The sequence below is a fragment of the Oncorhynchus clarkii genome, chromosome 17, assembly GCF_045791955.1.
Source record: "Oncorhynchus clarkii lewisi isolate Uvic-CL-2024 chromosome 17, UVic_Ocla_1.0, whole genome shotgun sequence".
Taxonomy (NCBI): domain Eukaryota; kingdom Metazoa; phylum Chordata; class Actinopteri; order Salmoniformes; family Salmonidae; genus Oncorhynchus; species Oncorhynchus clarkii.
The window spans coordinates 40,286,824-40,309,746 of NC_092163.1; the positions used below are offsets into that span (position 1 = coordinate 40,286,824).

The window sequence follows — 22,923 nt, forward strand, 5'->3', positions numbered from 1 at the left end:
AAGATGATTTTGATGCATATTTAGCCATACCAAATGTTTGCCATTTATTTGAAATAGTATTTTGAAAAAGTAGGGTCCAACATTTTGTAAGAGGAAATGCTTAATTCTTACTGTAGTGTAGGCCTATAAGAAATATGAAGCGTTTATGGTCGGACACTAAGGCTTTATAAATGGGATACACTGTTGAAACGCTACATCCCGAGGGGTTCGTGCTGATTGTACAGAGATTGTGACAGGCGGTTAAATGGCATCCCTTGACAAGACAAGAACAAGATGTACGTCAGGAGAAGTGCTTATTCTCATAAGGAGTGTTATACTTAGAATATGGAGGAGGGGAAAAAGAGAGGCAGAGGAGGTCTAAGAGAGAGAATGGGAGGAAGAGGGTGAGCTTGAGTCGGTTGAAAATGGCGGGAAAAAGGGAGATGGTTTGTTAAAGAAGAATGGTAGAAAGTGTAAGCAGAGTGAGTTGAAGACGAGGAGAAATGGAAGTGAATGAGGGCGAAGTATCGGAGGCGATAGGTGTGGCGAAGTTCTCTGCTGGTCAGATGTAGCAGGCTCTCCACTTTAAACAAATGAGGGCAAGAGATGTGAATTGTCTTGCTCTCAAGAAAAGGGCGCCATTGAGTGGAGTGATTACTGGGGTAGTGGTAAATGTGAAAGCTGACCAACCGAAGGGGAAGATTCCCAGTGTTTGTGATGCGCGTCGTTTGGTGCGTGATTGGAGAAACAGAAGAGTCGTTGTCTGCTGTTTTGATGTTGAATCTTTGGCCAACAAAGTGATGGTAGGATATTATCCTATATCAGCATTTGTGCCGAATACATTACCCTGTTAAAGGTGTCAGGCTTGTAGGCATGTGGCATCAGTGTGTAGGAGGGAGGATCCTCCTACACACTGGAGAGGACTGGCAGTAATAAAGAGATGCTCTGCTTTTTTGACACCACACTCCAAAAAGCAAGTTCTGCAGGCTCTAGTTTTGTCTAATCTTGATTATTGTCCAGTCGTGTGGTCCAGTGCTGCAAGGAAAAACCTAGTTAAGCTAAAGCTGGCCCAGAACAGAGCGGCACATTTTGTTCTTAAGAGGGCTGATATAAATACTATGCATGCCAATCTCTCTTGGCTAAGATTTGAGGAAAGACCGACAGCATCACTTATTTTTTTATAAGAAACAATGTCCTGAAAATCCCAAATTGTTTGCATAGTCAACTTATACACAGCTCTGACACAATTATCTCATTAGACATGTCACCAGGGGTATTTTCACAGTCTCCAAATCCAGAATAAATTCAAGAAAGCGTCCAGTATTATATAGAGCCCTAATTGCATGGAACTCCCTTTTGTCTCATATCGCTCAAATAAACAGAAAACCTGGTAACAAAAAACAGATAAAGCAACACCTCGCGGCACAACTCCTCTCCCCTATTTGACCTAGATAGTTTGTGTGTATGCATTGATATGTAGGCTACGTGTGCCTTTACATTTTTTTTGTATGTAGTTCTGTCCTAGAGCTGTTCTTGTCTATTGATCTGTATTACGTCATTCTGTCTTATGTTTCATGTTTTGTGTGGGCCCCAGGAAAAGTAGCTGCTGCTTTTGCAACAGCTAATGGGGATCTTAATATAATGCCAAATACCTAGGTGTGAGAATTGTGCTGAAGGGCATGAGACAAAGGCATGTGTAACATTGGGGAAAGTAGTGGGATGGGTTAATTGTAGTGGTGCCCATGGGGCTGGGGATCAGTAATGTCCCGTGTGAGAGAGGCAGGTTGAGGTTTCCAGGGTTAGAGTAGTGCAGAAGTTGTCATACGCTGAGGCAGTGAAGAAAGTAGAGGATGATGGGTCAAGGGGGAGGGATCCTGAGAGGAGTGGTGTGAGTAGTACAGAGGGATAAACCAACAAGTGATACATGCTTCAATAAGATTGGATTTTTGGCATTTATAGCAATGGTTATCAACTGTACTGCAGGGATGGAACGTAAGTCATGGAAAATAGAGATTTTGGTGGCAGCTGCAGAGAGGTATTTGGGTGTGCGAGATTTGACGTGAGAAGAGTTACATGGTGTGTTAAGTGGTGGTGTCCCATCCATTCAGGCTGTTGGCCTGGGCTAAATAGATTTAAATAGTGGAGTATGGTATTTATTTATTTTTGGTGAGTTTAGTGTTAGATGGTAGGGTATTTATTTATTTAAAGCAAAGTGTAAGGGAGTTATACCCCAGTCTAGTAGGTGGCGGTAATGCAACATTTATTGGATGCCAACCACCGTTAAACCTCATCAAAGAAGAAGGTCGGCCACTAAATGAAGAGGAACCAAAGCATTTGTGTAACAGACAATTCGGTCCGGGCATATATCTGGGTGAAAGGTCCACATTGGATGACACGACGGTGGCTGTCAAGAAATATACCTTTCATTTGAACCGATAGTGGTGACACAGGGTTAACCTGTTAGGTGGATAGTTATTTTCCCAACTTGTTACGGATCGTAACAACGCAACATTTTGCGTTTTTCTTTTCTCGTTAGCTGTCTTTTCTTGAACAGAACCATGTCTAAACAGCAGGCGATAAGTCCAGGGAAGAACTTCTTTGCTGGGGGCTTTGGGGGTGTCTGCTTGGTCTTCGCTGGACATCCACTTGATACCATAAAAGTAATTATTTATTTCTCAAAATAGCTCATTCCTCATCTAGCTAGCTGTTAATAATATCTTGCCTCATGAGCCTAACTTTAATTGGGTTTTGCTGCACGTAGAATTCAGCAAAGTAATCACTTAACATGTACCTTTACAGATTTCTAATTGGTTACTGGATGTGAGTGTCGTGGCTCTTTACATTTGATAGAACTGACATTTTCAAGGGACTGTCAGTTAACCCAATGAGCGAGGTCGAGTGTAACATTAGACCTTTGACCTATGTCAATTTCTGTCATATCGCACAACATTAACCGTATGACAGTGACTGACCTGTCATTACATATGTATTCTCTATCACATGAGCCACTTATAGGAAGTAAGAAATACACATTGTAAAAGGTTTATTTTCAGTAATTATTTTTTATCCTGTGTGCTTGGTATGTGCTTAATATGCATTTTAAATGTGTAAACCAACTCCCATATGTGCTTGTACAATTTGAAAAGGTTAATTAAACAAAACATTCCAGGGTTTTTATTTTTGCTATTTTCTACATTTTAGAATTATAGTGAAGGCATCAAAACTATGAAATAACACGTATGGAATCGTATAGTAACCAAAAAAGTGCTAAACAAATTAAAATATATTTTTGATTCTTCAAAGTAGCCACCCTTTGTCTTGATGACAGCTTTGCACACTCTTGGCATTTTCTCAACCAGCTTCATGAGGGTTGAGGTCATGTGATCTGATGCAGCACTCCATCACTTTTCTTGGTCAAATAGCCCTTACACAGCCTGGAGGTGTGTTTTGGGTCATTGTCCTGTTGGAAAAACAAATGATAGTCCCACTAAGCGCAAACCAGATGGAATGGCATATCGTACCATCATACCACCTCCTCTGTGCTTCACGGTGGGAACCACACATGCGGAGATCACAGATGACAGCTTTGCACACACTTGGCATTCTTTTAACCAGCTTCATGAGGTAGTCACCTGGAATGCATTTCAATTAACAGGTGTGCCTTGTTAAAAGTTAATTTGTGGAATTTCTTTCCATAATGCATTTGAGCCAATCAGTTGTGTTGTGACAAGATAGAGGTGGTATACAGAAGATAGCCCTATTTGGTAAAAGACCAAGTCCATATTATGGCAAGAACAGCTCAAATAATCAAAGAGAAATAACAGTCCATCATTACTTTAAGACGTGAAGGTCAGTCAATCCAGAACATTTCAAGCGCTATGGTGAAACTGGCTCTCATGAGGACCGGCACACGACAGAAAGACCCAGAGTTACCTCTGCTGCAGAGGATACGTTCATTAGATTTAAATGCACCTCAGATTGTAGCAACACAATAAATGCTTCACAGAGTTCAATTAACAGACGCATCTCAACATCAACTTTTCAGAGGAGACTGTGTGAATCAAGCCTTCATGATCGAATTGCTGCAAAGAAACCACTACTAAAGGACACCAAAAAGAAAGAGACACGCTTGGGCCAAGAAACACGAGCAATGAACATTAGACCTGTGGAAATCTGTCCTTTGGTCTGATGAGTCCAAATTTGAGATTTTTGGTTCCAACCACCGTGTCTTTGTGAGACGCAGAGCAGGTGAACGGATTATCTATGTGTGGTTCCCACCGTGAAGCATGGAAGAGGGGGTGTGATGGTGTGGGGGTGCTTTTCTGGTGACACTGTCTGTGATTTATTCTGAATTCAAGCCACACTTAACCAGCATGGCTACCACAGCAATCTGCAGCGATACGCCATCCCATCTGGTTTGGTCTTATTGGGACTATCATTTGTTTTTCAACAGGACAATGACCCAACACACTTCCAGGCTGTGTAAGGGCTATACCAAGGAGAGTGATGGAGTGCTGCATCAGATGTCCTGGCCTCCACAATCACCCGACTTCAACCAAATTGAGATGGTTTGGGATGAGTTGGACCGCAGAGTGAATGAAAAGCAGCCAACAAGTGCTCAGCATATGTGGGAACTCTTTGAAGACTGTTGGAAAAGCATTCTTCATGAAGCTGGTTGAGAGAATGCCAAGAGTGTGCAAAGGGTGGCTACTTTGAAGAATCTAAAATATATTTTGATTTGTTTAACACTTGTGTTACTATATGATTCTTTGTGTCATATCATAGTTTTGATGTCTTCACTATTATTCTACAATGTAGAAAATAGTCAAAAGAGAGAAACACTTGAATGAGTAGGTGTGTCCAAACTTTTGACTGGTACTTATATAAATATATACATCAATCTATACATTAGTAATGTCATGTGTGTAGGCCAATAGGGTGAGTCTGTTCATATCCTCCTCTCTCTTAGGTGCGCATTCAGACCATGCCTGTGCCCGGCCCTGGCGAGAGCCCCCTGTATAGAGGCACTTTTGATTGTTTCAAACAGACCCTTGCCAAAGAGGTGGGTGATAGTAGGTGTATGTCTTTTTGGTTTTCCATTCAATGTATTTCTTTGTTCACCACACTTTGCTCTCTCTTTTTTTATTCATTCCTTCTCTCTGTCATGTTCTCTACAACAGGGGTTCAAAGGCCTGTACAAAGGCATGGCAGCCCCTATCATTGGAGTCACGCCCATGTTCGCTGTCTGCTTCTTCGGCTTTGGCCTGGGCAAGAAACTACAACAGAAAACCCCTGACGATGTCCTTACGTAGGTGATTGTTCCATAGTAGAGTGTCTTCCCCATTTTTTTTGTTTGTATGGTGAAATTGTGTGCGGGCGGATGTATGCTTGTGTGTGTGTGTTGTGCATTACCATCCGCTGTCCCGCTCAGGTATCCACAGCTGTTTGCTGCCGGCATGCTGTCAGGCGTGTTCACCACAGCCATCATGGCCCCTGGAGAACGTATCAAGTGTCTCCTACAGGTGAGCGACGCACTTACAGAACTGAACGTAGGTTAACAAGGATTAGGTTAACTGGGTTTTGGATAACAGGCTGAGGTCAAAGGAGATGCGTTTCAGTGAACTGCACTCACGTGATAAGGAGCCTTGCCATAGACCGGAAGACTTACGTTCCCTGGGCTAACACAGTCTTGTGGCATGAAGAAGACCCAGGGTTCCAACCTAGTTGGTTACATTACATGTTATGTGTGTACAGATCCAGGCGGCCAAAGGGGAGGTGAAGTATGCTGGGCCCATGGACTGTGTGAAGCAGCTGTACAAAGAGAGTGGGATCAGGGGAATCTACAGAGGCACTGCTCTCACCCTCATGAGAGGTACTTCCTGACTGAATATTCACTGAGTGTACAAACATTAGGAACACTTTCCTAATATTGAGTTGCACCCCCCTTTTTTCCCTCAGAACAGCCTCAATTAGTCGGGGCACGGACTCTACAAGATGCCGAAAGCGTTCCACAGGGATGCTGGCCCATGTGGACTCCAATGCTTCCCACAGTTGTGTCGAGTTTGCTTGATGTCCTTTTGATGGTGGACCATTCTTGACACACGGGAAACTGTTGAGCGTGAACCCAGCAACGTTGCAGTTCTTGACACACTCAAACCAGTGCGCCTGACACCTACTACCATACCCCGTTCAAAGGCACTTAAATATTTTGTCTTGCCCGTTTACCCTCTGAATGACACACATACACAATCCATGTCTCAATTGAACTCTTTAAAATCCTTCTTTAACCAGTTTCCTTCCCTTCATCTACACTGATTGTAGTGGATTTAACAAGTGACATCAGTAAGGGATCATAACTTTCACCTGGTCAGTCTGTCATGTTCCTAATGTTTTGTCTTATACCCGTGTCTCTGATATCTAACTCTTTATCTAGATACTTGTGTTCAGTAGTGATTGTATAATTAAGACACAACTGAGTTTTTGCCAGTAATTCTGACAGTTTCTTACTTTGTTTCTCAGACGTGCCAGCCAGTGGGATGTATTTCATGACCTATGAATGGTTGAAGCGCCTCCTCACACCAGAGGGCAAGAGGTGAATGTGTGTTTACTGTGTGTGTATGCAATTGAAACCCTAAGCACATGTGTGTCTTTGTCCCCACAAAATATATTTTACAGCTGTTTTGTGAATCTATGTATATGTATGTATCTATGTAAACACCTGTTTATCTGTGTTATTGTTTGTGTGCTGTGTAATGTCTTTATGTCATGGCATGTGTGTATTGTTTGTAATGAATTGGTGATTGGTTGTTCCACAGCCCCAATGAGCTGAGTGTTCCTAGCGTTCTATTCGCTGGAGGGATGGCAGGAATCTTTAACTGGGCCGTGGCCATTCCCCCTGATGTACTCAAGTCTCGCTTCCAGACAGGTGTGTCTTTGGCGTTTCTGACTAAGCCCCATTTTTGGTGTAAATACTGTGTAATATGTATTTCTTACCAGGTTGGGGTCAATTCAGTCAATTCCAGAAGTAAACTGAAATTACAATTCCATTTTTACATTTTCCTCATAGAAAATCATTGTGGAAAAATGGAAGCAGAATTAGAAATTCAATTTACTTCCTGAATTGAAATCGAAATAACCTCAACCCTGATGTCTTGTGTTGTCTTTTTTCTAACTAGTATACAGTATATAGCTTACCAACCGTAATGTCTGTTTGGTTTAGAGTAGCATAGTGACTAAAGGCGTTAGCGTTTTTCAGTTCGGCTGGCGCCTAGCCCAAACCCGGCTAGCCTGACCGAACGAGTGCGCTCGCATAAAAGACCTTTGCTTGAAAAACGAGGGAAAAAAGCGGCAATATTACTGTTTGTCCATTTTGAAACGCCGTAGACGGTATACCCTTCCTCAAAATAGTCCGAACGAATCTAAGATAAGTCAAGAAATCTGGTGTGGATTTCGGGCTCTGAACTTCGGCTTGCCTCCAGAAGAAAAATGGTGTGACCGGACAGCCGAACAAAACAAAAAAACTCACCGAAGTTCAAAGTGAACAAAAACGTCACAAAATGTCGTCATAATTCTGTATATGCACAAACTCTTCAGAAGTGTTTCGGGTTGGGAAGCCTTAAGTGTACTGTGTAAAACCACAGTATGACTGGAGCCCTCTCTCTCTCCTCCCAGCCCCTGAAGGGAAGTACCCTAATGGTTTCCGGGACGTTCTACGAGAGCTGCTGAGGGAGGAGGGCGTGGCCTCTCTGTACAAAGGCTTCACCGCTGTCATGCTCAGAGCTTTCCCTGCCAATGCAGTGAGTACACACGCTCTACTCACATACAGCACATACAGTCTAACTCATCACACTCACCGGCCAGTCAGAGATGGTACTCACACATGCTACGTCCACCATACTCACTGATCTCCTATTACCACTTAATCCCAGCATATCATACGCAGAATAAACAGTATGGTTTAGTGCACAAAACTTTGAAATCACCTGCATTCTACAGTCATAATACCCTCACCCCTTGCCTGTAGAAATGTTACACTTTTCATGAAGTCAGTTAATGACCACATTGATCTATTCTCCCCTTAGGCTTGTTTCCTTGGGTTTGAAATGGCCATGAAGTTCCTGAACTGGGCAGCACCCGGTCTGTGATCCCTGTCCACGCCCCAGGCGTAGACGTCAGAGACAGAACTCACTAACACAGTGGAGACCGACAGTACTCACATACATACACTTACGCAGAGGTACACATTGAACGTCTGACTGGCATACGGACTGAGAAAGACGCACACATTGTAGAGGTGGACAGAGGGGGGAACGCACACATTGTTCTCACTCCTTGGTGTTTTACTTGCATTTGTTTAGTTTTTTGTGTGTTTTTAATTAGAACATTTGTGAATTGAACATGTGCCTTTACTTACTCAGTGAGTCTGCATATCAGGGAATAGGTACATTTTCACAGGGTGCGTATAATGTGTGTTAGTATGCCGTGTGTGTGCGTGTGTCTCTCTGTTGTGTGTCTCTGCGTGTGTGTTTAAACACAAAACATATGGCTTTTAAAACATACCAGTACATTAAAACATCCCTGAATAGTCTCATTCCAAACTGTGATCCAGTAACCAAATCACTGCGTTGGAAATTGATAGTAGATTTATTAATGAATTAATGAATAATACTTTTCTCCAAGGTTGTTGCAGATGTAACTTATGCCACAACATGGAGAACCCTCATTGGGCCATTGTCTCATGTTTGTATGTGTCATTATGTATGTAAATAAATAAATACAATGAAATCATGATCTACTTCTAATTTCCAATTAGAACATCTTATTACACGTGTATAACTATATATTTACTGAGCACCTCGGGTCAAGGTCTGATACACAATAGGCCTAGACAGGCATGAATGACATTTTGATCTGAAAAGTTGTGACATAGCCTAGTACGCCCGGTCAATACTTTCCGATACGCTGCTTCTAGTCTAAATGCGGAAACCCGTAGACCCGTCAATTAACCAGTAGACGCGGACTGGGAGTGGATTAAAATGGGCAGAACCGCGCTGTGCGCATTTCGCAAAATATGCATAATGTCAGACCATAACTAACATTCGAAAGGCTACATTGCAAGGAGGTCGGTAAATTGTTAACAATTTAATCTGTTTTGATAGCTGTCATTGGTAGTTTTTAGTAAATGTATTTATGTTTGCCTATACTTTGATATTTGCCGTGGCCGCTGATCATTGATCTAGCTAGCTCTTTATTCTCACATAGCCTTGGCAACATTGGATATCAGGGAATGCATTTTATATTGGACCGACACTGAAGGTTATATTCAAATTCTATTGTATTTGCACTACTTATGCTATTTAGCATACTTTATGACTAGGCCTGGGCTAAGTTTGACAAATCCCTGGTCTTGGAAATTCTTGATTATTATAGTTATGTGATAGTTTTTTTTTTTTTTTTGCCTATTGTTATGGATTGGGCAGATTGTTTTACTCAAATTTGTATTTTTAACTTGTCAAAGATCATTATAGGCTACCATAGTTCTATGATGAGCATCGAGATACCTGTTGGTTTGAAGGACATGCTGCAAGGATACACTGTGGAGGTACTACGGCAGAGACCGACAGATTTGGTTGAATTCGCAATCCAATATTTCACGCGTCTTCAAGAGAGCCGAAAACACGACAAACATGCTAAAGACAGCCCGGTCAATTCTGCTCGAAAGGGGGTGGCTTTTGATAGTAATTCGTTTGAATCAGATGAAGATGAGGACTCTGATGACTATAGTGAGTGACATTTTGCATCTCTATTTTACAATCTTCATGAATTGATTATTAAATATATTTCAATAATTTCCCATGTTCTTTATTTCTGTTATAACTTTTTACTCGCTCCCACTTGCGCACATAATAGGCTACATAAATAAGCGCACAGAATGCATAATGAATCATTATCTCATGATATTAGTCTCTATTCGATAATACTATGAAGTCCTTTTTAAGAAATCTGCATGCCAGTTGAATGGGTTCTCATTGTAACGTGAGGGCCCCTGTAGTCATATGATTTTCTCTTCCATTGCCAGAGGTTATCAGATGATAGGATGCTACTGGGGTATTAGCCTACTGAATAGCTATTTGTCCTGATTTATTTCATTATTCAGTAGCCTATTTAAAGCAACATGAGATAATGAACGTTTGTTTGAGGGTGTCTCAACCACTTTTCATAAATCAGCTGCTGTACTCTGACAAAAATGGTTAAGGGAGAAAATAAGAGAATGTATCAGGCATGGTAGTAGTACCATCCCCTACCCTGCACATTTACTGTTGGATGTATCTATGTAACTATATTTAGACAGAATTGGGTGTAAGCTTGGCCTCCCGAGTGGCGCAGCTGTCTAAGCACTGCATTGCGGTGCTTTAGGCTTCACTACAGACCTGGGTTTGATCCCAGACTGCGTCACAGCCGACCTGGAAACCCAGGAGGCGCCGCACAATTGGCCCAGTGTCGTCCGGGTTAGGGGAGGGTTTGGGCGGCATTTCCTTGTCTCATCGCGCTCTAGTGACTCCTTGTGGTGGACTGGGTGCCTGCAAGCTGACTTCCGGTCGCCAGCTGGATGGTGTTTCCTCCAACACATTGGTGCGGCTGGCTTCCAGGTTAAGCGAGCAGTGTGTCAAGTGTTTCGGAGAACGCATGGCTCTTGACCTTCGGCTCTCCCGAGTTCATAAGGGAGTTGCAGCGATGGGACAAGACTGTAACTACCAATTGGATATCACAAAAAAGTGGTAAAAAAATAATTGGGTGTAAGCTAAAGTGTGTCAAATGATTCATAAGAACAACTAATATTGATGTTCAGTGGAACCAACTTAATTTCTAGCACTGAAACATCTCTCTCTTTCTCTAGTGCCACCTCCCACCCCAAATAAATACAGTCGCAGAGTATCTGGTGAGCCTCATCATTGGGTTTTGCATCCATTATATACAGTGTATGAAGAATCTTATTTCTGTCTCTCACTTGTGTGTTACAGTCACAACATTCCCTTTGGGAGTATTTGTTTGTCCCCAGTGTGTGTCACAGTGTTTTTCCCCCCCAGTGTGTGCGGAGGCCTACAACCCAGACGATGATGAGGATGATGACTTTGAGCCAAGGGTGGTACACCCCAAATCAGATGAGCAGCGTCGCAGACTCCAGGACGCCTGCCGAGATATATTACTGTTTAAAACCCTCGACCAGGTAAAGTATTGTATTCAAGCCTCTGTCTTCAGGTATTGAGAGTTACTTCTAAGTTCAGAGGAAATACAGTTCATCTTCCTGTTCGAGTTATTTTATCTTATGTTCGGTTATGAATTAAACAAACACCCTCTTAATAGTCATCCTAACACATTGGAGTTTGTATTGATTTATACTGAACAAAGATAGAAACGTAACATGTAAAGTGTTGCTCCCATGTTTCATGAGCTGAAATAAAATATCCCAAACCTTTTCCATTTGCACAAAAAAAGCTTATTTCTCTCAAATTCTATGCACACATTTGTTGACATCCCTGTTAGTGAGCAATTCTCCTTTGCTAAGATAATCCATCCACCTGACAGGTGTGGCATATCAAGAAGCTGATTAAACAGCATAATCATTACACAGGTGCACCTTCAAATCAAATTGTATTTGTCACACGAGCCGAATACAACAGGTGTAGACCTTACATTGAAATGCTTACTTACAAGCCCCTAACAAGCAATGCCGTTTTAAGAGATAAGAACAGCAAATAATTAAAGAGCAGCAGAAAATAACAATAGCGGGGCTATATACAGGGGGTATCAGTACAGAGTCCATGTGCAGGGGCACCGGTGTCGAGGTAATTGAGGTAATATGTACATGTAGGTAGAGTTATAGAGTTAAAATGACTATGCATAGATAATAAAAGAGAGTAGCAGCAGCGTAGAAAAGGGGGCAATGCAAATAGTCTGGGTAGTCATTTGATTAGATGTTCAGGAGTCTTATGGCTTGGGGGTAGAAGCTGTTTAGAAGCCTCTTGGACCTAGACTTGGCGCTCCGGGTGCTGGGGACAATAAAAAGCCACTCGAAAATGTGCAGTTTTGTCACACAACACAATTCCACAGATGTCTCAAGATTTGAGGGAGCATGCAATTGGCATGCTGACAGCAGGAATGTCCACCAGAGCTGTTGCCAGAGAATTTAATGTTAATTTCTCTGCCTTGCTCCCCAGTGGGTGGGCCTGGCTCCCAAGTGGGTGAGCCTATACCCTCCCAGGCCCACATACTGTATGGCTGCGCTCCTGCCCAGTCATGTGAAATCAATAGATTATGGCCTAATGAAATCATCTCAATTGACTGATTTCCTGATATGAACTATAACTCAGTAGAATCAGCAGTATATTTGTGTGATGCTTGTTGCTGGGTGTCCCAGTTTATATATATATATCTCTCTCTCTCTCTCTCTCTCTCTCTCTCTCTCTCTCTCTCTCTCTCTCTCTCTCTCTCTCTCTCTGTCTCTCTCTCTCTCTCTCTCTCTCTCACACACACACACACACACACACACACACACACAACATACATATTCTAATGTATGAGTGTTGTTTCTCTCTTTCAGGAGCAGTTCTCAGAGGTGCTGGATGGCATGTTTGAGGTGTTGGTCAAACCACAGGAGCACATTATAGACCAGGGGGATGACGGAGACAACTTCTATGTCATAGAGAGGTGTGTGTGTGTTGAATCTATCTTTTTTTCTGTGTGAGAGGCATTAGGCCTAATTATTTGAATCAGTGGAGGCTCCTCGGAGGAGGAAGGGGAGGACCATCCTCAGTGAATTTCAGAAAGAAAACAAATGGTGAAACAAAAAAAGCAATCATTTTTTTAATCACGTCACCAAATAACTGATTAAAACTCTGTTGAAGATCTACAGTAGCCTCAAAAGCACACTCTGGGGTAGCACCACGGTGTAGCCGGAGGTAAGCTATGTTCTGTCCTCCTCTGGGTACATTGACTCCATCCAGTCAGAGGATCAGAGAATGAATATAGTACTGAAATCATAAGCTCCAGCTAGCTAGCACTGCAATGCTAGATTACTATATTACTAGATTTATTATCTGATCCTCTGATTGGATGGAGTCAATGTACCCAGAGGAGGACAGAACATAGCTTACCTCCGGCTACACCATGGTGCTACCCTAGAGTGTGCTTTTGAGGCTACTGTAGACCTTCATTGCCAAACAGTGTGGTGTGTTGAGTAGTTGACTCAAAGAGAGAGAAAGACAATAGTTGAGCAGTTTTGACAAATTAATTTCTTCAACAATTAAGAAGAAGCAGCAGAGAGAGAGAGCTAGCTATATTTCGTTGTAATGGTTTTCTTCTTAGTTTACCTTTTACCTACTTAACTAATGCAGCTAATTTAACCTACTCACAACCTGACTCAAACAGAGATGAACGCTATTTATGTTAGCTAGCTGACTAAGGCTATCCAACATTGCAACTCTTTCAAGACAAGATAAGCTTTCGGTTTACAAAATGTATTGCCACTGCCTGTGTAACTGCTAAACTGCTTGCTGTACACTGTATTGCGTGATTGTATGCATTAATTGGCTTGTGGGTTTACAAACGCAGTAGCTCTAGTTTGTTGACTATAACGTCAATATGGTGACAACAATGTAGGCTGTGTAGCGGTTAGTGGTTATGGTATGAAAGTTTGGCTTCGAGAGGTTTTTGCGGCTGTTTATAGATAGCTGTTGTGTTGTGCACTGAAATCCAAAAGCGTAGGGAAAAGGTGATAGGAGAGCCCATAGATGAACAAAGGAATTAACGAGCAAAGTGATCATGCTGTTTGTATGTGGCTGCTATGAAAGTTAACTGAGTGTGCGGCTGATCGGGGGTGTATTTATTGTGCCGATTTTGTTGCAAAATGTTTCTTAAACAGAAGTAAAGAGAACGAAGCGGGGAGGGACCTACCTGAATTTGTAAAATAGAAACTCTCATTTTGGACTAATGCTTACACCCCAGATCAGGCGGTATTGAATGTGTCACTGTCTGTCACCTTGATTACTACAATTTGTCTCTTGACCTGTACAAGTATGTTATAAACTTTCATTTGCATGCTAGGTTTTAGCAACCTGGTGATGGGTATATGACAAATGCGAGTATCGTGTAGTAGCCGAAGCCCATCGATTTTACATTGAGCTGTGTGAATGGAATATCAGTCATCCAATATGCATGCTGTAATAGAAATAAGGCCATGCTCATAAAATAAATATGTCCTCCCTAATCTTAAACAGCACTGACCAACACTAATGTGAATGTGATGTCCTCTGATTGCTCTGATGTCTTGTGTACCTCTGTGTGTTGTAGGGGCGTGTATGATATTATTGTGCTGATTGACGGAGTTGGGAAATGTGTGGGGAAGTATGACAACAAGGGCAGTTTTGGGGAGCTGGCGCTCATGTACAACACCCCACGTGCTGCCACCATCATGGCCAACCAGGAGGGGGCACTGTGGGGACTGGTGAGTCACAGTAGGAGACCGAACAATCCTACTTTATACTTGTGTGGGGTTTTTTCAGTGAAAGATGAGTAACCGGTATGTGTACGTTTTAGGATCGGGCCACATTTCATAGACTCATAGTGAAAAACAATGCCAAGAAGAGGAAGATGTACGAAGCCTTCATTGAGTGTGTACCCCTTCTAAAGTCTCTCGAGGTCTGTTTCATTTGACCACAGCATCTTAAAGTGCTTCACAACAAAAGTGTACTGTGCAGTTTGTTTCAAAGGACACCATAAGAGAATGAATCAAATTGCACACACAGAATCCATTGTAAACTATCTTTCCTCTCAGAATGCATGTAAAGATCAATGTATACTTTTATCACACCATTGTCTGTCCTCATCTTGCTCTTCCTCAGCTCTCTGAGAGGATGAAGATTGTTGATGTCGTGGGAATGAGAGTGTTCAGAGATGGGGAGTGCATCTTAACACAGGTATTGTCGACTTTTACAGTACATTTTTGTACATTTGATAACAATTTTTCTTTACTTCGTACTGTATCACTGCCGATTCCACTGCATTTCTGCACTCTTAGGGGGATAAGGCAGATTGCTTCTATATTGTGGAGTCTGGGGAGGTGAAGATCATGATAATAAGCAAAGTAGGTGTACATGTTTTTCCCCCTTCCCTAGGAAGTGTGTTAGATCTACTGTATAAATAATGAGTTTGCTGTGGGTACCTGCTGCAAGGCACTGTATGTATTGTATGTGTAGCTTCTTTGGAACGTGGTACGGCTGGCTTTCCTGCTTTTGCAGCTAGTGCTTTTGCAGCTAGTAAAATAAATGTATCAGGTTGGGTGGTAGATAAGGAACGGATAACTGTAATTGTTAAAGAGTTATGGAGTCGGTCACATCAGTATCATCATCATGTCTACGTCTCCCTACCTAGACTAAGGCAGGGCAGCAAGGTAATGCAGAGGTGGAGATTGCACGCTGCTCTAGGGGCCAATACTTTGGAGAGCTGGCTCTGGTCGCCAACAAACCACGCGCAGCCTCCGTCTACGCCATGGGAGTTACCAAGTGCTTGGGTACGTTGTATGTGCACACATACAAACCATTACTCTTCAGTCGGGAAAAATGATATTCATGGTCATTCTCTCTGTCTGTCTAAAGCAATCCATAATGAATAGGCCATGGACTGTATTCATGCGTAAATGAAACGGAAATCCCTTTCTATGCACCTTTCTCTCTACGCGTATTCTGACCTCGTATTTAAGAATGAGAATAGCATGCTATTCACCCGCTATTCCATCTGGGGTGGAGATCTAAGAAATGATTAGCCAAGCAAGGGAAGTTTGCAATGTAAGGCCCTCAGCCCTCGTTTGTAGTCGGTTTTGCGACTGTATAATCCCCATAATTCAATTCGTGACGATTGTACATCGGCTAAGAAAATTCAACGAAAACTTCAAAACAACATCAATGGAGAAGTCAACATACAAGTGCAAGTCAAAACTAATGCAAATCATTTAGAAATTGAGCTACTAATACACATGACAGCACAAACAGGTCTCGTAAAAAGTAAATATATTTTTGTTTGGGTATCTTTTGGAAAATGTAGTGATAAAAAAATGTCCTTCAGAAGTTACAGCTAGGCAGGCAAACGTTAGTTAGCTAATTAATTTGCTAGCTATCATACAGTAGGCGTATATTAATAATTATATGTTTAATATAAGTAGATATGCAATCATAATTGACTGTGGCGGTGGCTGAAAACACAATCATCGCGGGATGAACGAGTGACGAATTTCCGGCCAAGGATGGACCATTAAAAATCATTCCTGCCTCCCTCGCCCCGCAAGTGTATACTCGGTCACACGTCATCAGAAGTGTTCACTTAATTTGAGGGCTGAGGGGATAGGGTGTGTCTTTTAAGTGTTTGGACAGTAAATTGTTGTGTGCCCCTGGCTATCCGTCAATAAAAAATAAAAAAATAATTGTGCCATCTGGTTTGCTTAATATAAGGAATCGGAAATGGTTTCAACTTTTATTTTGATACTTAAGTACATTCGAGCAATTCCATTTACTTTTGATACTTAAGTATATTTAAAACCAACGACTTGTATACGTTTACTCAAGTAGTATTTTACTGGGTGACTTTTACTTGAGTTTCTATTAAGGGATCTTTACTTTTACTCAAGTATGACAATTGAGTACTTTTTCAACCGCTGCCATTCTCCATGCACTCTAATTTACAAATTTATAAGAGCTATTGATAATAACTAGGTAAATTAGAAAGCCGTTTGGATAAGGGGATTGTAAATATAAATGACAAATGTTTTTTTAAATCTGTCACTTTATGATCGCTGGAGACAAATGTGAAACCAGTCACATGGCAGCAAACTGAAGCATATCAACATATCACCTTTTCCACAGTGGAGTTTATGAAATGTTGGCCTTATGAAATGTGGAGACCCAAGCTATGGGCTCCTGTAGCCATATGCAAATTATAGTATAGCGCCAAACCTACCGAGTTTATTTATGATTTCTATAATATTTTAATTGTATTTTAATTGCAACTGTATTTTGTACGATTTGTATCGTGTTAAAGGTCCCGAACAGTCATTCTCATGTAAAATATCATCCATAATATTTTGGGGTAATGGAAATGCGAAAATTACCAGGAAGTTTGAAAAGACAGGCTGAGTGGGAAGGGAGTTTATTGTCATGAACTCGCCTTGAGTGACATCTGTTTGAAACGCCTATGTCAAGAAACTTGGATAAAGTGAGCGGTGTTGCAGTATAATCATCTCAAGCTAATTTGGTGATACACAAAGCAATAACCTGGTTTCCATCCAACCTTTTCATGTGAGTAAAGTAAATAACGGATAAAAAATGTAATTACCTGCCTGATGGAAACATTTTTCTATTTGGTAAACGTTCTAAATGTCAACAAAACAAAATACGCTAGACAAGGCGAGAGATTTTTGTGTCGATAAAATTAATTATTCGAGAAATGTCGGTGGAAACGCTCTTATGCGTAAATATTGATATAATAACCATCAAATCGAAGTAAATTTGGAGTCACGCGATGACATGTGTGGTACTCGCACTACGACTCGGGAAAGCATGCAGTTTATTAGGCTACAGATGAAATTAATTATAAAGAACTTCACAGGGTGTTGAAAGTGCAAGGTGATGAGCTTGATGCTCCTTCCCAATAAATATCCAGGGTCTTATTCTGGTGACATGTTCATCGATGCTTGGCTGCAGTTTGACAAATAAAAATAATATTGCTTTTGTCCATATAATCTCATCATTGAAACGACAGGTGCGCTCAAGCCAACCGCGCCCAGATAGCGCACTTGCCAATATAAGAGTGCACATTCACTATATAACTCAGTAGAGTGCAAAATGCGATGGAAACCTATTTAACTCGTATTTTTTTATTCCGTACATGGGAATTTAACCGCAAAATGTATTTTTATCTTCATTACATCATCGCGCTCGCGCAGCCTTTTATCTGCAACAAGTAAATTTTATGGAAACATCTCTGGTGGGAAAATGCGGCTTTGTTATTATGCGGATTTTAGAATATTCTGAAGACCTAGCTAGCCAGTAACTAGCTAACACCAGACACAGATTAAAGATGAGACAAATAAGTACAGTACATGACCAAAAGGTATGTGGGCACCTGCTCATCGAACATCTCATTCCAAAATCACGGGCATTAATATGGAGTTGGTCCCTCCCTTTCCTGCTATAACAGACTCTACTCTTCTGGGAAGGCTTTCCACCAGATGTTGGAACATTGCTGCAGGACTTGCTTCTATTCAGCCACAAGACCATTAGTGAGGTCGGGCACTGATGTTGGGCAATTAGGCCTGGCTCACAGTCGGCATTCCAATTCATCCCAAAGGTGTTCTGTATGGACCTCACTTTATGCACTTTGTCATACTGAAACAGGAAAGGGCCTTCCCCAAACTGTTGTGACGAAGTTGGAAGCACAGAATCGTTTAGAATGTTATTGTATGCTGTTAAGATTTCCCTTCACTGGAACTAAGGGGCCTAGCCCGAACCATGAAAAACAGCCCCAGACCATTATTCCTCTTCCAAAAAACACTACAGTTGGCACTATGCATTTGGGCAGGTAGCGTTCTCCTGGCATCTGCAAAACCCAGATTCATCCGGAGCATTGCCAGATGGAGAAGCGTGATTCGTCACTCCAGAGAACGCGTTTCCACTGTGGCGGCGAGCTTTACACCACTCCAGCCGACGCTTGGCATTGCGCATGGTGATCTTAGGCTGCTCGGCCATTTCATGAAGCTCCCGACGAACAGTTCTTGTGCTGACGTTGCTTCCAGAGGCAGACAATTTTTACGGTCCCGTTCTGTGAGCTTGTGTAGCCTACCACTTCGTGGCTGAAACGTTGTTGCTCCTAGACGTTTCCACTTCACAATAACAGTACTTACATGGCAGAAATTAGCAGGGCAGAAATTGCCACGTTGAAAGTCACTGAGCTCTTCAGTAAGGCCATTCTACTGCCAATGTTTGTCTATGGAGATTGCATGGCTGTGGGCTAGATTTTATACACCTATCAGCAACGGGTGTGGCTGAAATTGACTAATCCACAATTATTATTTTTTTTTTTGAATTTTACCCCTTTTTCGTGGTATCCAATTGTTTTAGTAGCTACTATCTTGTCTCATCGCTACAACTCCCGTACGGGCTCGGGAGAGACGAAGGTTGAAAGTCATGCGTCCTCCGATACACAACCCAACCAAGCCGCACTGCTTCTTAACACAGCGCGCATCCAACCCGGAAGCCAGCCGCACCAATGTGTCGGAGGCCACCTTGGTTAGCGCGCACTGCGCCCAGCCCGCCACAGGAGTCGCTGGTGCGCGATGAGACAAGGACACCCCTACCGACCAAGCCCTCCCTAACCCGGGCGATGCTAGGCCAATTGTGCGTCGCCCCACGGACCTCCCGGTCGCGACCGGTTACGACAGAGCCTGGGCGCGAACCCAGGGACTCTGATGGCACAGCTGGCGCTGCAGTACAGCGCCCTTAACCACTGCGCCACCCGGGAGGCCCCCTAATCCACTAATTTAAAAAGGGTGTCCACAAATTGTTGTATATACAATTTAAGTCGGAAGTCTACATACACTTAGGTTGGAGTCATTAAAACTAATTTTTCAACCACTCCGCAAATTTCTTGTTAACAGCTATAGTTTGGCAAGTCAGTTTGGACATCTACTTTGTGCAGGACACAAGTAATTTTTCCAACAACTGTTTACAGACAGATTATTTCACTTATAATTCACTATCACAATTCCAGTGGGTCAGAAGTTTGCATACACTAAATTGACTGTGCCTTTATGAACAGCTTGGGAAATTCCAGAAAATGATGTCATGGCTTTAGAAGCTTCTGATAGGCTAATTGACATCATTTGAATCATTTGGAGGTGTACCTGTGGATGTATTTCAAGGCCTACCTTCAAACGCAGTAACTCTTTGCTTGACATCATGGGTAAATCAAAAGAAATCAGCCAAGACCTCAGAAAACACATTGTACACCTCCATAAGTCTGGTTCATCCTTGGGAGCAATTTCCAAACGCCTGAAGGTACCACGTTCATCTGTACAAACAATAGTACGCAAGTATAAACACCATGGGACCACGCAGCCGTCATACCGCTCAGGAAGGAGACGCGTTTTGTTTCCTAGAGATTAACGTACTTTGGTACGAAACGTGCAAATCAATCCCAGAACAACAGCAAAGGACCTTGTGAAGAAGTTGGAGGAAACAGGTACAAAAGTATCTATATCCACAGTAAAACGAGTCCAAATTGACATAATCTGAAAGGCCGCTCAGCAAGGAAGAAGCCACTGCTCAAAAACCGCCATAAAAAAGCCAGACTACGGTTTGCAACTGCACATGGGGACAAAGATCGTACTTTTTGGAGAAATGTCCTCTGGTTTGATGAAACAAAAATAGGCCATAATTTGGCCATAATGACCATCGTTATGTTTGGAGGAAAATGGGGAGGCTTGCAAGCTGAAGGACACCATCCCAACCGTGAAGCACTGGGGTGGCAGCATCATCTTGTGGGGGTGCTTTACTGCAGGAGGGACTGGTGCACTTCACAAAATAGATGGCATCATGAGGTAGGAAAATTATGTGGATATATTGAAGCAATATCTCAAGACATCAGTCAGGAAGTTAAAGCTTGGTCACAAATGGGTCTTCCAAATGGACAATGACCCCAAGCATACTTCCACAGTTGTAGCAAAATGGCTTAAGGACAACAAAGTCAAGGTATTGGAGTGGCCATCACAAAGCCCTGACCTCACACCTATAGAACATTTGTGGGCAGAACTGAAATGCTTGTGCGAGCAAGGAGGCCTACAAACCTGACTCAGTTACACCAGCTCTGTCAGGAGGAATAGGACAACATTTACCCAACTTATTGTGGGAAGCTTGTGGAAGGCCACCCGAAACATTTGACCCAAGTTAAACAATTTAAAGGCAATCCTACCAAATACTAATTGAGTATATGTAACCTTCTGACCCACTGGGAATGTGATTTACGAAATAAAAGCTGAAATAAATAATTCTCTCTACTATTATTCTGACATTTCACATTCTTAAAATAAAGTGGTAATCCTAACTGACCTAAAACAGGGAATTTTTACTTGGATTAAATGTCAGGATTTGTGAAACTGAGTTTAAATGTATTTGGCTAAAGTGTACGTAGACTTCCGACTTCAACTGTATAGTGTTTCTTTGCCATAGATGAATAGTGAAAACTTGTAATTATATTTGCTGATACCATACAGTCAAATTTTGGCCACTGTAGAGTAGCTATATAAACCATGCCCGCCCCTCCGCAAACATGCCTTCTCTGATGTTGGTTACAAGGCGGATAATATCATGTTACCATTGGTGTATTAAAATAATCCCGCCTCCTGAATCCAAACTTTTGACATGGGGGAACAGTAACTTTATGATCAAACTTTATCCATGTAGAAGCAACAATAATTTTTCATACTTTCATCTAAATATCATCCAATTTCATAAAAAACATGATTTTGAGTAGTAGTGGATCATATTAGGCTAACGTATTACAAGCTTTGCATTAATTTGGAACATGTAACCTATTTGAATCATTGTGGAATGCAGACCATACTTAGCAGTTTGAACCTGGAGCCTTGGCGGACATCACAGTTCCATAATTAGTGAGGATTATTAGGGTAGACTTATAGGGCAACTGGTCAAGTTCAGGTCAACCCATTGTACATTTTTCTTACCTTCCGATGTTTCATGGATTGAACTATTTGAATATGGAAACTTCTAGGTTGAATCAAACCACTGTATTTTTGATAAACCAATATATTTTGTGAAAAGGCTCTCTAAAATATATTTTTATTTTTTATAATTCATAAATCCTTTCCTAACCTTAAATAATATACAAGATCAGAGTATTTTTAAATGTATCAATTGGTGCTGAAAAGTAGACAAATATGCGTGTATTTACATTCTGAACTGTTCTTTCCATATATTGTAATGAGTCTGTTGAGAAAATTTGAATTAAGCGTACTAAAAACCCAGCAAGTGAGAGGGTTTTCAGCGGTTTAATTAAATGTATTCAGCGCACGTGAAGGGAACCATGCCTGCAAAGCATTAGGCAGCTATGCATCTGAATACCAACTACTGAGACGTGCATAGGAAAGGAATACATTTCCTAAGTCTGAATCGGGCCCATAGCGCCTCAGAGTAGTCTCGGGAGTGCTGATCTAGTCTTTTAAATGATAATGAATAAAAGGGGGGACCAGATCAGCACTCCTACACAAGGACACTATAAATACAGGCACAGTAGATCAATAGCCTTTTAAAGAATTTGACTTGACATCCCCTCTTTCTCTCCCTCACCTCTCTTTTGCAGTAATAGACATTCAGGCATTTGAGCGTTTGCTGGGTTCCTGTAAGGAGATTATGAAGAGGAACATTTCCCAATATGAGAACCAGCTGGTAGCTCTGTTTGGTTCTAGTGTAGATTTGAAACATTAATGTATAATTGTCTTTGTAAGAAATGTCACACACAAACACAATCCCACACACGAGTACTTCCTGAACACAAACAGGTGGATACACACTCTTTAGTAGTACTAAATTATACACAAACATATTGGGTGACATTTAATTGTAGAGTCTACAATTGACATCCATGTTATTACGTGAATGACTGACAATTTTAATATTTAGCTACTAGTATTTTCCTTCTTTTTTTTTTTTTTTACCATTATTGTGATAGTATCCATGTTGGTAAATTGTTTAATGTATAATTCTAGCCCAATAAAGCTTCCTCAAATGCCGTTTTAAACTGAATTTGACTTAAGGTCAATGACCAATCAATCAAATATTAACATGTACTTTGCTTTAATATGTCAAGACTTGTTTCACCTGC

General features: G+C 41.6%; 1 protein-coding gene across 1 annotated transcript; it reads left to right on the plus strand.

The window, feature by feature from the left end:
- The first annotated feature begins 2,338 nt into the window (after positions 1 to 2,338).
- LOC139370847 (protein kinase, cAMP-dependent, regulatory, type II, alpha, B) lies at positions 2,339 to 22,685 on the plus strand. The gene is given in 16 exon segments (XM_071110664.1): positions 2,339 to 2,639; positions 4,949 to 5,041; positions 5,160 to 5,287; positions 5,411 to 5,501; positions 5,734 to 5,851; positions 6,499 to 6,577; positions 9,517 to 9,761; positions 10,877 to 10,918; positions 11,067 to 11,206; positions 12,581 to 12,687; positions 14,329 to 14,482; positions 14,575 to 14,676; positions 14,880 to 14,954; positions 15,056 to 15,121; positions 15,409 to 15,547; positions 22,402 to 22,685. Coding segments are annotated over 16 exon segments (1,806 nt in total). The 5' UTR covers positions 2,339 to 2,537; the 3' UTR covers positions 22,527 to 22,685.
- The last annotated feature ends 238 nt before the right edge of the window (positions 22,686 to 22,923 follow it).